This window comes from Aquarana catesbeiana, linkage group LG11 (assembly GCF_042186555.1).
Source record: "Aquarana catesbeiana isolate 2022-GZ linkage group LG11, ASM4218655v1, whole genome shotgun sequence".
Taxonomy (NCBI): Eukaryota; Metazoa; Chordata; class Amphibia; order Anura; family Ranidae; genus Aquarana; species Aquarana catesbeiana.
Window position 1 is genome coordinate 274,229,245 of NC_133334.1, and position 14,616 is coordinate 274,243,860.

At 42.8% G+C, this 14,616-nt stretch overlaps 1 protein-coding gene across 1 annotated transcript in view; it reads right to left on the reverse strand.

The window, feature by feature from the left end:
* The window catches only part of FHOD1 (formin homology 2 domain containing 1), a 163,233-nt gene that overhangs the window by 82,440 nt on the left and 66,177 nt on the right, over positions 1-14,616 (reverse strand). Inside the window, exons 5-7 of the mRNA XM_073603902.1 lie at positions 7,698-7,803; positions 2,466-2,560; positions 480-591 (exon numbers count right to left, since the gene is read on the reverse strand). Coding sequence (XP_073460003.1) covers positions 480-591; positions 2,466-2,560; positions 7,698-7,803 — 313 coding nt within the window. The remainder of the gene's footprint in view (positions 1-479; positions 592-2,465; positions 2,561-7,697; positions 7,804-14,616) is intronic.

Here is a 14,616-nt window from a genome sequence, read left to right on the forward strand (position 1 = left end):
AAAAGTTTGGATATCCTGATACAGTGAATGTCCTGCCTTGTTCCTGCAAGCAATCAGGATGACTGTGTGTGGTGGGACACAGACATCTGACCTGGCTTTCTGCTTACAGTCAGATCTTGAAATGTCTGCATGTTTATAGACACCTTTACGACCCTGGCCGGCACATCCTGCACAGGGGAAAGTTGTACAGCTTTTTGTCAGACTGACATTTTTAAGAATAAAAGAGGTTAGTTGAGGACTGCATTCTATAAACAGCAGATGTGCTGTATTCAGAGGTCAGGGGAAAAGCAGCTGAAAAAATTTCTGTCTTTCTGTCCCTGCACCTGACACAGCATGAGGCACCGCGATGGGGTCCCATACCACCCCTCAATGCTCATGTCTGCTACATGTGTGGCAGAAGTCTAGATGCATTTGCCAAGATAGATGAAAAGTCTAATGAAAGCCCAGATGTGAGGTTCCACTCAAAGCAGAAGTCTTACCCCTGTTGTGATCGACAGTGTTTACGGCTTTAATAAGCAGTGGAGCATTCGACTCTGTGTACTCGACAAAGACGATCAAAAGCTTCAGGGCTGTTTTCACCACCAGGCGATACTATGAAATCAGAAAATAACGGTTATTAAAGTAAACTAAAAGAAAAGATTTGAGGAAAGAGTGAATTTGAATAAATGGTAATAAAAATGTGTACAGGACAGAAAAGACGCAGGTTTTGGATGTTGCAAATGATGCTCAGAATCACTATGACGTTCAGGAGAAATCTAGAAATGAAGAAGTGATACAGATAAATGAACCAATGCAGCAGTGTCTAAAAATGTCAATGCCATGGCCTGTAGCTACAAAATTCTCTATTCCAAGCCTCATTCTCATCACCTGCCCCCATAGATTTATTGAATTTGTATGTTATAAGTAATGTGATACATTTTTTACAGGGACGTGGTCATTGGATTGCTATCTGTATTGACATACTGCCTTAAAATTTTGCACGTTTATTTACTTAATTTTTTATGAACCCCATACATCTCCTTTAATTGAACACCCAAACTCTTTTCCGTGCTGCAGCATCGGTGTGATTCTGCAGCTGTTCCAAGTTGTTTATAAGACCAAGAACTGAGCGACCACATGACCACTGATTGCTCGGTTCTCTGTCTGCTCAGAGCAGAGAGCAGTTACTGTCAAGTTCCCTCCAGTGTTCACTGGAGTGCCTGGCTGAGAGCCAGCTGTCAATCAGGCAACTGGGAGGATTCCAACAATATTGTTGGGATCCTTCCAGGGCCTGGAGTAGCTCTGTGACATCAGCCAACAGCGGGCTTCATTCAGCTGATGCTGGGTCACAGGAGAGCACAAATAAGTGTACTCCTGTGACCCAGAAGACAAGTATGGCTAAAAAACATTGGCTATACTTCTCTTTTAAGGTCACTCTATGTCTTATGTTTACTTGTACAAGAATCACATAAGTAAAATAGGCATTGTAAAGAATCGTAATAGTGTTTACGGCCACCTAGGACGAGCCAACCCTTTTCCTTCATTGTGCGGGTATCAAATGGTCAATAACAGAAGTCTGAAAGAAAAGACATATAACTTGCATGCCCTCTGCACTTAGCCTAAAGGTCATTTCCTTTACCTACAACATTATTTAATCACCCCTTAAGGAGATAGTAGTGCCAGTTCTTCCAGGAACTGTGTTAGGGTGTTCATGCTGTCACTTACCCAAATTAGGTGCTTTTCTAATGGCTTATTTTTTCATAATTTGCATTGGGCAGGTAAGCTGGAGCCCAGCATACAATCAGCTGCCACCTAACGGGAACCCATTACATTTATTGTTTCTTTCAGTTATCCAGTGGAGAAGTCTCACAGCCCAGTAATTATTTATTGGAAGTGACCTTAAAAGTAGAACTATAGGCAAAACTTTTTTTTAATTGTGGATAGAGTAAGGGAGGGTTAGAACCCCTGTCAGATTTTTTTTTCACCAGCTGTGTCCCATTGCAGAGATCCCCCTTCGTTTCCTGGCTCATCGCCAATCAGGAAGTGAGAGGAAATATCTGTAAATTAAGGGACTTTCTTGGGGACCCCCAAGTCACCAGAACCAGTGTCCCCATTGGAAGATTTCCCCTCTATTACTTTTCTGGGGACAACCCAAAATATGGGTTTTCCTTTTACTTTCACGTTCAATAATAATGATAAACAGGTCAAATAGAAGGTGAATACCCCTAATGGGGACACAGGCAATAAAAACTGACAGGGGTTCTAATCCCTCTCCACTCTGTCCAAAACTAAATGAAAAGTTTTGACTTTAGTTATACTTTAATAGAAGATCCCATGATATTGAATGGAGCAGATCTTAAATGCTTTTACATAGTACCAGTTTGAAAGGAACAGAAAATAAAACACGAAGGAGCCATTTATGGAAACCAATGAACAGAAAGAAAAAACATTGTCACAGGAAAACGACCAATCGAATTCAGACTCACCGGACTGCCGCACAGCGTGTACAGCCATTGGATGGTCTCATTGTGATTGATAACGCCATTCATGCCATCAACAAAGAGCATGATCTGACTTAAAGCTGAAAATGAAAAGCATAAATATGTCGGTAAACCATATATTTTCTTTTTTACATGACATGCAAGTTTTTGTTGTTTTGCACTTGATTGTGGAGGACATTTAAAGAAAAATATCAAGTGTGGCTTTTTTTATATAGTTCATACATTGGACAGCTTGGACCAATGTAACTATGCATATACCATACCTGTGGGCTCCCTCTAGAACAGTGGTCTCCAAACTAAATCCCTTTTCTTGCTTTTATCCGGCGCCCTTGGGGCATTACCCCCCCCCCCCCCCCCCCCCCCATTGATGCTAAAATAGTTCCTGCCACTGACACCAACAACAGGGCTCCCACTAACACCAATGATGGGGCACTATTCCTCCAATTGACACCAATGATAGGGCACCCTTCCTCCCACTGACACCAATGATGGGGCACTATTCCACCGATTGATACCAATGATGGGGCATTATTACTCCCCCTAATACCAATCAAGGAGCATGGTTTACTCCCACTGACGCAAGGTCATTTTCTTCTCCCACTGGCCACAGTGCGGCCCTCCTAAAGTTTGAAGAACAGTAAACTTGCCCTTTGTTTAGAAAGTTTGGAGACCCCTGCTCTAGAAGATGGAAATCACTGAAGTGGACAACGATACTCAAGTAATCTCCACTTGCTTCCAGGTCCCATGGAGAATGGTTGCCCCGCTGCTTTGTGAAGACAAGAGGTCGGCTGCTCGGCACAGGTGCCATTCAGAGAATGCTTTGCACTTTCTCAATAAATGCAAAGCATTCTCTGATTGGATGAGGTAAAGAGTGACGTCACTGTCCCTCCTCTCTACCTCATACAATCAGAGAACACCTTGCATTCATTGAGAAAGCATTCTCTGAATGGCGTCTGTGCCAAGAGACCGTCCTCCTGTATTCATAAAGCAGCAGGGCAACCATTATCCACAGGTCCTGAAAGCAAATGGGGATCACTGGAGTAGCAGTGTCTACTTCAGTGGTTTCCAGCTTCTAGAGGGAATCCATAGGTTGTGGTATAGGCATAGTTACATTGGTCCAAGATAGAAATGTTTCTTTAAAGTCACAGAGGTAATAAGTGGAAACTGGAGCTCAAGCTTTACTTTGTCCTATAGCAGCATTTTCCAACTTTGGCCAGTTGTCATGGCAATTTTAGCTGTGACCGAGTACCATATGTACTATACTAAGGTACCATGTGTGGTGGCCAGTTACTCCCAACAACCATACCCGTAACAGTACTGAATAGCCCTTCTCTGTCTCCACTAGGAATTCAGCTAAAAACAAACTCGAATTACAGTTCCCTGAAGGTGAATTTCTTTCATTCCCGTCCCATGATAACCCCTCTTATTTCCTTCAAGTGTGCCTAAAGAGGACCTGTCTAAAAAGCAGAGGTCCAAGGAAAAGGTCATCAATATTGCCTGTACGCTCCCTGTGGCTGATCTTTTCCCCATTACTGACTTATCCTGCCTTGATAAACAACGTGTCTCTGTATAAAGAAGGCCAATCTTGTAGGGGCTTCCTCATGTCAGCGGTTTCACCAGATGCTTATGCTTGGTGGTCTGATTATTGAAACAGCTGCAGGATAGGTGCAGAAAGCACAGATCCACACAGTGAATGCAGCAGATGCACAGAGATGCATGGCTGCAAGTCCTCAGGTACAGGTTACTCTCCAGCAAAGAGAACAGCGGGCAGCACATTAATGAAATCAATTTATCTTATACAAAATCTTGTGAGACTAACAGAAGTAGTAGTGCCTTAAATTATCCCACACTGTATATATACTGCTACGAGGATCAAGACATAGGAATGCCAATGCACAGGGAGTACAATGATATTTTTTAGAAAGGAATTCAACACAAAAAGATACATTTTCGAGAAACTGCATTAGGTACAATTAAATTCTCTAGAGGTTTTCCCATAGGATAGCATATCTTCACTTTCAGTTCCACTTTAAAGTACACTGCCTCCCCTGGCTATGAAACCCACAATTCCAGTCCATAAGTCAACATACTTATTCCAGTACCTACCGCTGGAGGCTAACACTAAAGCAAATCTAATATTCAACAAGGCTGTTCTGAAATAAATCCTAAGCCAAGCTGTGATCCCACAGAGTAGAACTGCAGAGAAATGCACACTAATTTACATTGGAGGTCTCAGAAACTTGAAGAATAACCATTGGCATTGGCTGCAGGATATGGTTGGCACCATCTTCAGTAAAAAAAAAAAAAAGATTCAAGACCATATTCAAAACAAGGGCTGTGAACTCCTCGTGCTGGTCCAGGTACATATGGCTGTTTTTCAAGCTGAGAACATGGGATAGGATTAGGACAGCAAGGCTTGCTACAGTAATGTCCTCAATTTTTCACCAATTAGCTTACCTAATTCTTCAGACGCCTACCACCTACACTCATGATTAATTACCACCAGTGGTACACATGGTAGTGGTTACATTCAACTGGACTTGTTCTGTAATTCTAAATACCATATTTATCGGCGTATAACTTACATTTTAAATAAGGAGCTTTAAAGTAAAATAAGGGTCAGTGCCCATCTGCAGCCTCACCATTGCCATCAATGCAGCAGCCTCACCATTGCCATCAATGCAGCAGCCTCACCATTGCCATCAATGGCAGCAGCCTCACCATTGCTTTCAATGCAGCAGCTTCAACATTGCCATCAGTGCACCTGATCGATGCCCATCTGCAGCCCAGAGGGGACAGGGAGGGGGCGGGACGAGTGCCAACAGATTACATACAGTGAGAATCTCCAATGATAGACAGAACAGTGGTCCAATGGCGGCCCAGGAGATGGGACTTTCTTTTACAGAGGCTGCCAAGTAAACAGGAGATTCTCATTGTATGTAATATGACGGCGCTCATCCTGCCCCCCTCTCTGTCCCCTCCGAGGCAGCTAAAATTGAAGTATTGGCGTATAACACGCACACACTATTTGCACCCCATTTTCAGTGTGAAAAAGTGCGTGTTATACGCCAATAAATACAGTAATCACTATTCAATAAAGTTGAATAGTCTCAGCTAATCATCCAAGAAGCTTCTTCAATTTAAATGAGAGTCAGTAACATACTCCAGAATGTTCCAACACACTTGATACTCTAGAGTCAAAAATTTGTGAACGCCTGACCATCTCACCTACTATTTGGGCAAAATGTATGTGGCCGAACCTCCAAATCAGTGGTTTCCAAACTTTCTAAACAAGGGGCCAGTTTACTGTTCTTCAGACTTTAGTGGAGCTAGACTGTGACCAGTGGGAGTAGAAAATGTCCTGGTGTCAATGGACGTTAAACAATGCAAAATTTTAAGTTGGAGAAACAATGCAAAATTTTAAGTTGGAGAAACAATGCCAAATTTTAAGTTGGAGAAACAATGCCCCACCAATGGTGTCACTGGGCGGGGGGGGAGTGCCCCATCGTTGGTGTCCTTTGGAGTAATAGTGCCCATCATTGCAAGTGGAAGGAATAATGCCCCATCATTTGTGTCAGTGGCAGGAATGATGCCCCATCACTGGTGTCAGAGGAAGAAGTGCCCCATCATTGGTGTCAGTGGGAAAAATAGTGCCCCACACTTGGTGTCAGTGGAAGGGTGCCCATCTTTGGTATCAGTAGCATACTCCTCTGTTGTTGGTGTCAGTGACAAGAACTAAGCCTCCATTGTTGGTGTTAGTAGGAGGAATAGTGTCTCAAGGGGCAGATAAAGGCAAGCAAAGGGCTATGGCAAATAAAGACATTTTGAAATTCATATGCTTCCAGTCTTGTGGTAACAGTTTGGGGAAGGTATTTCTCTGTTCCAGCATGATAGTACCTATCTGCACAAGGCCAGCTCAAAAAAGACATGGTTTGATGAGTTTGGTGTAGATCAGTGGTCTCCAAACCGCAAGCCAAGGGCAGAATGTGGCCCTCTGCTTTCCATTATCCGGTCTTGGGACACTATTTCTCCCACTGACACCACCGGTGGGGCATTCTTTTGCTGACACTGACAATGGGGCACTATTTCTCCCACTGAAAAAAGGCACTATTCCTCAAACTGACGCAAGCAATTTGGACCATTCCTCCCACAGACACCAGTGATGGGGCCCTATTCCTCCCATTAATACCAACAATGGGGTACTATTTATCCCAATAATACCAATGATGGGGCATTGGGTAGATCCACTGATGCTGGGCCATTTTCTACTCCCACTAGGCAAGTTCCTCTCTCAAAGTCCGAAGGACAGTAAACTGGCCCTTTATTTGAAAAGACTGGAGACCCCTCGTGTAGAGGAACTCAAGTGGCCTGCTTAGAGGTCTGATCATAACCCCACTGAACACCATAAGTACCTGATCCCACAAAAGTTATTTTACCAAATTCCCCAAATCACTCCAAAGTCTTCTGGAAATCCCTCTCAGTAGAGCAGATGCTGTTATAGTCACAAGGGGGGAGATGTCCAACAAGCTCAAATAGATGAGATGGTCTGGTATCCACAAACTTTGGCCGTATACTTGTATGTTGATGCCACTCATTAGAACCAAGGAAGTCAGTCCAATGAGTCTTTCTCATTACAGAACAAGTCCTGTAATTACTGGGTACATCATAACCTGAATAAATGAGAACCTTCACAGACACACCAATGTTACAAGACTCACAATTTGGTGGACGATGTCTTAGGGCAGCCAATCAAGGCACATTTTTCTCTGGGAAGAGGAACAATTATTGTCATTGTTTGCTATGCACAATATAATAATTCTTTGCTTCTTGTTTCCCCAAGTTTCCATAATTAAGCCCTGGTCTGGACTAGAAATGAGGGGAGCTCCAATCGTAGCTCGAACCTACCCGAGCTATCCCACCAGGAAGCTGTCACTGTGCACCGCCAATCTTAACTAGCCAAATCAATTCCTGCCCCTTGTATCTGTGTGACTGCGGGGCAGGGATTGCCTTGGCCGCTTATGATTGGGGATGTGCAATGACAGTTTCCTGGTGGGATAGCTCAGGTGGGTTTGAGCAAGAACACACCTCGGCTCATCTATAGTCTGGGTTTGCTTGGTTAAGGGAAATATTACAAGGTGGTACTCTTGAGTAAGTAGAATTTGTATAACTTTATAATAATAAAATAAAACTTCATAGGACTACAGCAAGCACACAAACCTCGAAGGATGTAATTCTGATAGTTCTGATCGGCTTCGGCCCCCACTTTGATCAGACATGTCAACCCTTCAGAGTTAACAAACTCTGGCACCAAATCTTTGTCTTCCTGTGTAAGAACCAAGAGGAGAGTCAACACAGAGTGGCAACCCAAAAAAATACAATATATTTACCTATAAAATGAGAATTATCCATCACCAAATGTGACCAGTCAAACTGCACAATGTCAAGGTATTTGCTGTTAGCTCTAGCTGCTTCTCTAGGGCCTGCCAGTCTAGGGGGACTTCCTGATCAAGTGACTGCCTGGATTGGCTCAAGCACGCCGCGGTAAATGTAGGTGGCAGACTCAGTGACCACAGGCTGGAAACCGAAGATATCCAAAGTAGGTTTGTCACCAGCACACCAAGGCAGGCCCAAAGCTTTATTCAGATTTGGACCTGCTTCAGGGATCCTGCGTGGCTCAGAAACCTTGCTTTTGTGATCTCTGAATAAAGCCTGCTTTGGAGCTCCTAGGTGTGCTGGTGACATACTTTCTGCTTGGATTGGCTGTCACAGTGCTCACATGATTGGGAGCCCATCCCAGTCATAACCAGAGACGGGGATGAAAGCTCAATCACTGTGCTGGGGAGTGGGCACCTAGCACAGAAATCTTGTCCACCATGGATGAATATCTGAGGCATGTGAGCATAAAGGCCCACCACTCTAGAATAAATATAGACTTCTCAGAGATTAGTGTGAAAGGGTTGCCATCATCCCTGAACAATATACAATGGGAACCTCATTTAATTGGGATTTTTGAGGCAACAAAAGAAGAAAGTATTTAAAAGTTAAATAAGTTTTATTTATACAAAAATTGTTAAAAAATAATTAAACATATGAAAATATACATTTGCAGAGAATAAAAAATGATACACTACAGAAGTGGCAAAAAAATCATATAATCCAACGCGTTTCAAAATGATTAAATTTCTTCTTCAGGGATAAATTTTTGCCATTATCTGAAAGGCACAAAAGTAACATAAGTATACATACATATACATTTTTGAAAAACCAACAAAAAATATGTGTAAAGAGGCTTACAGTAATCATGATTGACCCAGCGGATTTCTCAGTGTAACACTCCAAAAACCCCCATCCAGCCAGATAACGGTCTTTTATCGCGCAAAGGAGCCCCCAGATATTGAGATCCAACGAGAGACGCCAAATGTCCCAAGCAAAAAGAAGACGCTGGGGGGGAGGGGAATGTGAAATCTGAAAAAAATATATATACACACACCCATCATCTGTAAGGGAGATAATGCATCCATGGGAAAAAAAAAAAAACAACACAGCAACAAAAACCAACCTTGTATCGGGGATGCGGGTTTATGTGCCTTCAAATGCGAAAAAATTCAGTATGCAATAAAGAAAAGAAATTCCCCTTCCTGGAAACAAGAGGAATAAAAATAAATAAAAAATAAAAAATAAAAAAATGCAAAATAAATGAAAAACAATACCAGTTGTGTCCTGATATTTTAATGAACTTGACCCAAAGGGGGACTGAATCTGGTGTGTAAGGGAATATATATATAACTAAATAAAGAATGTTAAAAAAGTATTGTAAGAATATTGGTAGGTGAATTCATATGAAGGCACTAAAGCCTGAGGGTACAAAAAAGAAGTGGAATTAACCCCAAAGGGGAGAGATTCCACTCTTAAATGATTAAGAAAATTATGTATGAAAAATAAAAAACAAAAAACCTACTGGTCATGTGTTCATGGCCAAAAAACAGCTATATAAAAATGACCCCATAGAGAATAACTAAGAAATATATATATCTCACTCCCCAGATACTGTCCACAAATAGGGAAAAAGGTCTGGAGAGGAGAGGTAGCTGAGAATGAAATATATCAATAAATGGAAAATAGTGATTTGAAGCTTACCATAGTTTTACAGCATATCTCCCACAGATGAGCACAGGTAAGTCCAGAGTCTACCAGGGGTCCAGGAGGAAAGAAAGATCCGCCCCGAGCCCAAGCACAAACCCACGGTTGTCCAATCTCAGCAACAAACAGCAGAGAAATGACGCTGGCGGCTCAGGGGCTCCCGGCGTTCTCCTTATAAGTCAGTGCTGATGGACTGCTTAACGAGCGCGAGGGGATGACGCCGCCCCGAGAGACGTAGGCGGCGTCACTTCCTCCGCTCACATTACAAGTCAAACAAGCGCCCATGTATCCGGACGTGAGGGGAGACAGGCCGGCATCCCGCCCCGCCCCCCCCAAACATCAATAACCGGAAGGACGCAGAAAGAGACACACATTGCTGACACTAATAGAACGCCTGAAAGTCAGGACGCAGGGAGAGACAGGCCGGCACTCCGCTCTGCCCCCCCAACCGTCCACGATCAACAGGACGCATACAAAGAAACATGGACTGTTGACAAAAAAGGTCCAAAGCCAGATCCCGGAGGAGGCAAAAACGCCCCTCATCAGATCCGCGCATGCAAGAGGGCACGTCCCGAGACAGTTCCCACCCCTATAGATTAAAAGATTATAATAAAGTGTACAGCAGGGTCTCTAATAAAAATAAATTTTAACAAATAACTCAAAAATTGCCATGAATGGCTGGACATGTGGGAAAAATACCCCATATCCGATGTTGAAGCAGAGACTTATTCAGAGGAAACATATCCAAAAAGGATAAATCCTCAAGGGGAGAACAAAGGCCCCCAACACAGGAAAATCCATCAAATGCCAGAGGATGGCGTCAAATAGACGCCTCGAATGGCAATGGAAAAAACAGGGGCCCCCAAACTTTCAACTTTTTGGACGTTACCATCTATAGGGACAAGAATGGTCAAGTTGCTAGCAAATTGTACAGGAAGGAAACTGCCGGCAACACCCTTTTGCATGCTGACAGTTTCCACCCGGAACCTTTGAAGAAATCCATACCCTTTAGTCAATTTTTAAGACTAAAACGCAACTGCACCACGATGAAAACTTTCCAATGTGAAGCAGACATACTCAGTAAAAAATTACTTATAAGGGGATACACCAAATCCTCTTTGAAAAAAGCTTTTAATCGTGTCAAAAATCAAGACAGACATGCTTTAATTTTTGGGTCCAAAACTCGTAAATCGGATGACACAATAAGGATCATCCTACGCTACTCCAACGAGCATAGTACTATAAGAAGAATTCTTACAAAACACTGGTCAATTTTGACCGACGACCCAGTTTTGGGAAGTCTGTTAACCTCAAAACCACAAATTACCATCCGGAAGGCAGGTTCCCTAGCTGATTTACTAACCCAAAGCGAATACAAGGGGAATAAAAGAGGGGACCCCTACAAAACATGGGGGACCTTCCTTTGTGGCAACTGTTCTTTTTGCAATGTTATTGGGAAGAGGACTTCATTCCTACTACCCAATGGGGAACGTTTTCAATTAAAGCATTTCGCGAACTGCCAAACCCGAGGGGTAGTTTACCTAGTACAATGCCAATGCGGGGCCTTTTACATTGGCAAAACCCGCCAAGAATTTAGACAACGCGTGAGCAAACACCTGCTAAGTATGCAGATTGGCAACTTGTATCTTCCCCTCGGCAGACATGTAGCCAAGGGACATGGATACAGGATGCCATCTGTGAATTTCACGGTGGTAGACCGTGTCCATGTCCCTTTGCGAGGTGGTGACTGGAATAAAATCCTTCTACAACGCGAAATGCGTTGGATAAGACATCTGGACGCCACCACCCCGCCAGGCCTAAATGAGGCAGAAAGTTTTAGACCTTTTCTGGAAGGCTTCAGCTCTGGTAAAACAGACTGAATATTGCCTTTTATTCATCTTTATGGTTTAAACCTCTTTCTTTTTCCTCCCTCCCTCCCCTTTCCCCTTCCTATCCATTCACACTATATATAGCCCATGGATCAGCATTTGGAATGATAATGTCTATTGGGGTATATTTTTATTTATATATGATTTATGAATTTCTGTGATTTGTATAATGATAGTTCGTGGGCTGGCTGAGAGAATCTTGTGTTCCCCCTGTCCCGTCCATGATATTTTTCATGATTTGTCCATTTACTTATTTGTATATATTTGTTTGCTTCAGTTCTCATGATTTGACTGTTTCCTGGGTGGTCCTCCAATCGCCCCCATTCGGATCTGTGGTCATATCGTGCACCCGGCACAAGGGGGGGGCCCGAACTCAAGTTTGGGGGCCCCTGTTTTTTCCATTGCCATTCGAGGCGTCTATTTGACGCCATCCTCTGGCATTTGATGGATTTTCCTGTGTCGGGGGCCTTTGTTCTCCCCTTGAGGATTTATCCTTTTTGCATATGTTTCCTCTGAATAAGTCTCTGCTTCAACATCGGATATGGGGTATTTTTCCCACATGTCCAGCCATTCATGGCAATTTTTGAGTTATTTGTTAAAATTTATTTTTATTAGAGACCCTGCTGTACACTTTATTATAATCTTTTAATCTATAGGGGTGGGAACTGTCTCGGGACGTGCCCTCTTGCATGCGCGGATCTGATGAGGGGCGTTTTTGCCTCCTCCGGGATCTGGCTTTGGACCTTTTTTGTCAGCAGTCCATGTTTCTTTGTATGCGTCCTGTTGATCGTGGACGGTTGGGGGGGCAGAGCGGAGTGCCGGCCTGTCTCTCCCTGCGTCCTGACTTTCAGGCGTTCTATTAGTGTCAGCAATGTGTGTCTCTTTCTGCGTCCTTCCGGTTATTGACGTTTGGGGGGGGCGGGGCGGGATGCCGGCCTGTCTCCCCTCACGTCCGGATACATGGGCGCTTGTTTGACTTGTAATGTGAGCGGAGGAAGTGACGCCGCCTACGTCTCTCGGGGCGGCGTCATCCCCTCGCGCTCGTTAAGCAATCCATCAGCACTGACTTATAAGGAGAACGCCGGGAGCCCCTGAGCCGCCAGCGTCATTTCTCTGCTGTTTGTTGCTGAGATTGGACAACCGTGGGTTTGTGCTTGGGCTCGGGGCGGATCTTTCTTTCCTCCTGGACCCCTGGTAGACTCTGGACTTACCTGTGCTCATCTGTGGGAGATATGCTGTAAAACTATGGTAAGCTTCAAATCACTATTTTCCATTTATTGATATATTTCATTCTCAGCTACCTCTCCTCTCCAGACCTTTTTCCCTATTTGTGGACAGTATCTGGGGAGTGAGATATATATATTTCTTAGTTATTCTCTATGGGGTCGTTTTTATATAGCTGTTTTTTGGCCATGAACACATGACCAGTAGGTTTTTTGTTTTTTGTTTTTTATTTATCATACATAATTTTCTTAATCATTTAAGAGTGGAATCTCTCCCCTTTGGGGTTAATTCCACTTCTTTTTTGTACCCTCAGGCTTTAGTGCCTTCATATGAATTCACCTACCAATATTCTTACAATACTTTTTTAACATTCTTTATTTAGTTATATATATATTCCCTTACACACCAGATTCAGTCCCCCTTTGGGTCAAGTTCATTAAAATATCAGGACACAACTGGTATTGTTTTTCATTTATTTTGCATTTTTTTATTTTTTATTTATTTTTATTCCTCTTGTTTCCAGGAAGGGGAATTTCTTTTCTTTATTGCATACTGAATTTTTTCGCATTTGAAGGCACATAAACCCGCATCCCCGATACAAGGTTGGTTTTTGTTGCTGTGTTGTTTTTTTTTTTTTTTTTCCCCATGGATGCATTATCTCCCTTACAGATGATGGGTGTGTGTATATATATTTTTTTCAGATTTCACATTCCCCTCCCCCCCAGCGTCTTCTTTTTGCTTGGGACATTTGGCGTCTCTCATTGGATCTCAATATCTGGGGGCTCCTTTGCGCGATAAAAGACCGTTATCTGGCTGGATGGGGGTTTTTGGAGTGTTACACTGAGAAATCCGCTGGGTCAATCATGATTACTGTAAGCCTCTTTACACATATTTTTTGTTGGTTTTTCAAAAATATATATGTATGTATACTTATGTTACTTTTGTGCCTTTCAGATAATGGCAAAAATTTATCCCTGAAGAAGAAATTTAATCATTTTGAAACGCGTTGGATTATATGTTTTTTTGCCACTTCTGTAGTGTATCATTTTTTATTCTCTGCAAATGTATATTTTCATATGTTTAATTATTTTTTAACAATTTTTGTATAAATAAAACTTATTTAACTTTTAAATACTTTCTTCTTTTGTTGCCTCAAAAATCCCAATTAAATGAGGTTCCCATTGTATAAAGGCCCACCACTCTTGCCGAGGTTAACACTTGGGTGAATGAAGAGGAGCACCTGGTGTCCAGAAAATGTCTCACTTGATTACAATAATTTATTGAATTTAAAATACAGCCCTGAAGAAGGGGGAGGCAATTTCCCCAAAATACGTTGGCTCCATTGGTATTCTTGTTATCTTCAATAAAGGATTATGATGAAATGATCATCAAGTAAGACCTACTTCTGGACACCAGGCACTCCTCTTCAAGCACCCAGGTGTTCTCTGTGACAACGGTCCCATTGTCATTATCAGAAGGGTAGCAGTTCTAGACCCCAACAAAGTCTATCACGCACCACCTACAATTGGGATAAAACCCAACTGGAAGCTATTCCCTCTCTACCCTTCACATAGAGACCTGCTGCCACCCGAACTTAAGGCCAGAGGTTAAAGAAGACGCATCAAAAAGGTTGACTGCATTTGTTTTTAATAAATATTGAAGATTTAGATCAGGGGTCTCCAAACAAAGGGCCAGTTTACTGTCTTTCAGACCTGACGGGGACTGAATTGTGGCCAGTGGGAATAGAAATTGTGCATCTTTGGCATTAGTGGGAGGAATAGTGCCCCATTGTTGGTATCAACGGGAGGCATATTCCCCCATTGTTGGTATCAGTCAGAGGAATAATCCCCCATTATCGGTGTCAGTGAGAGGAATAGTGCCCC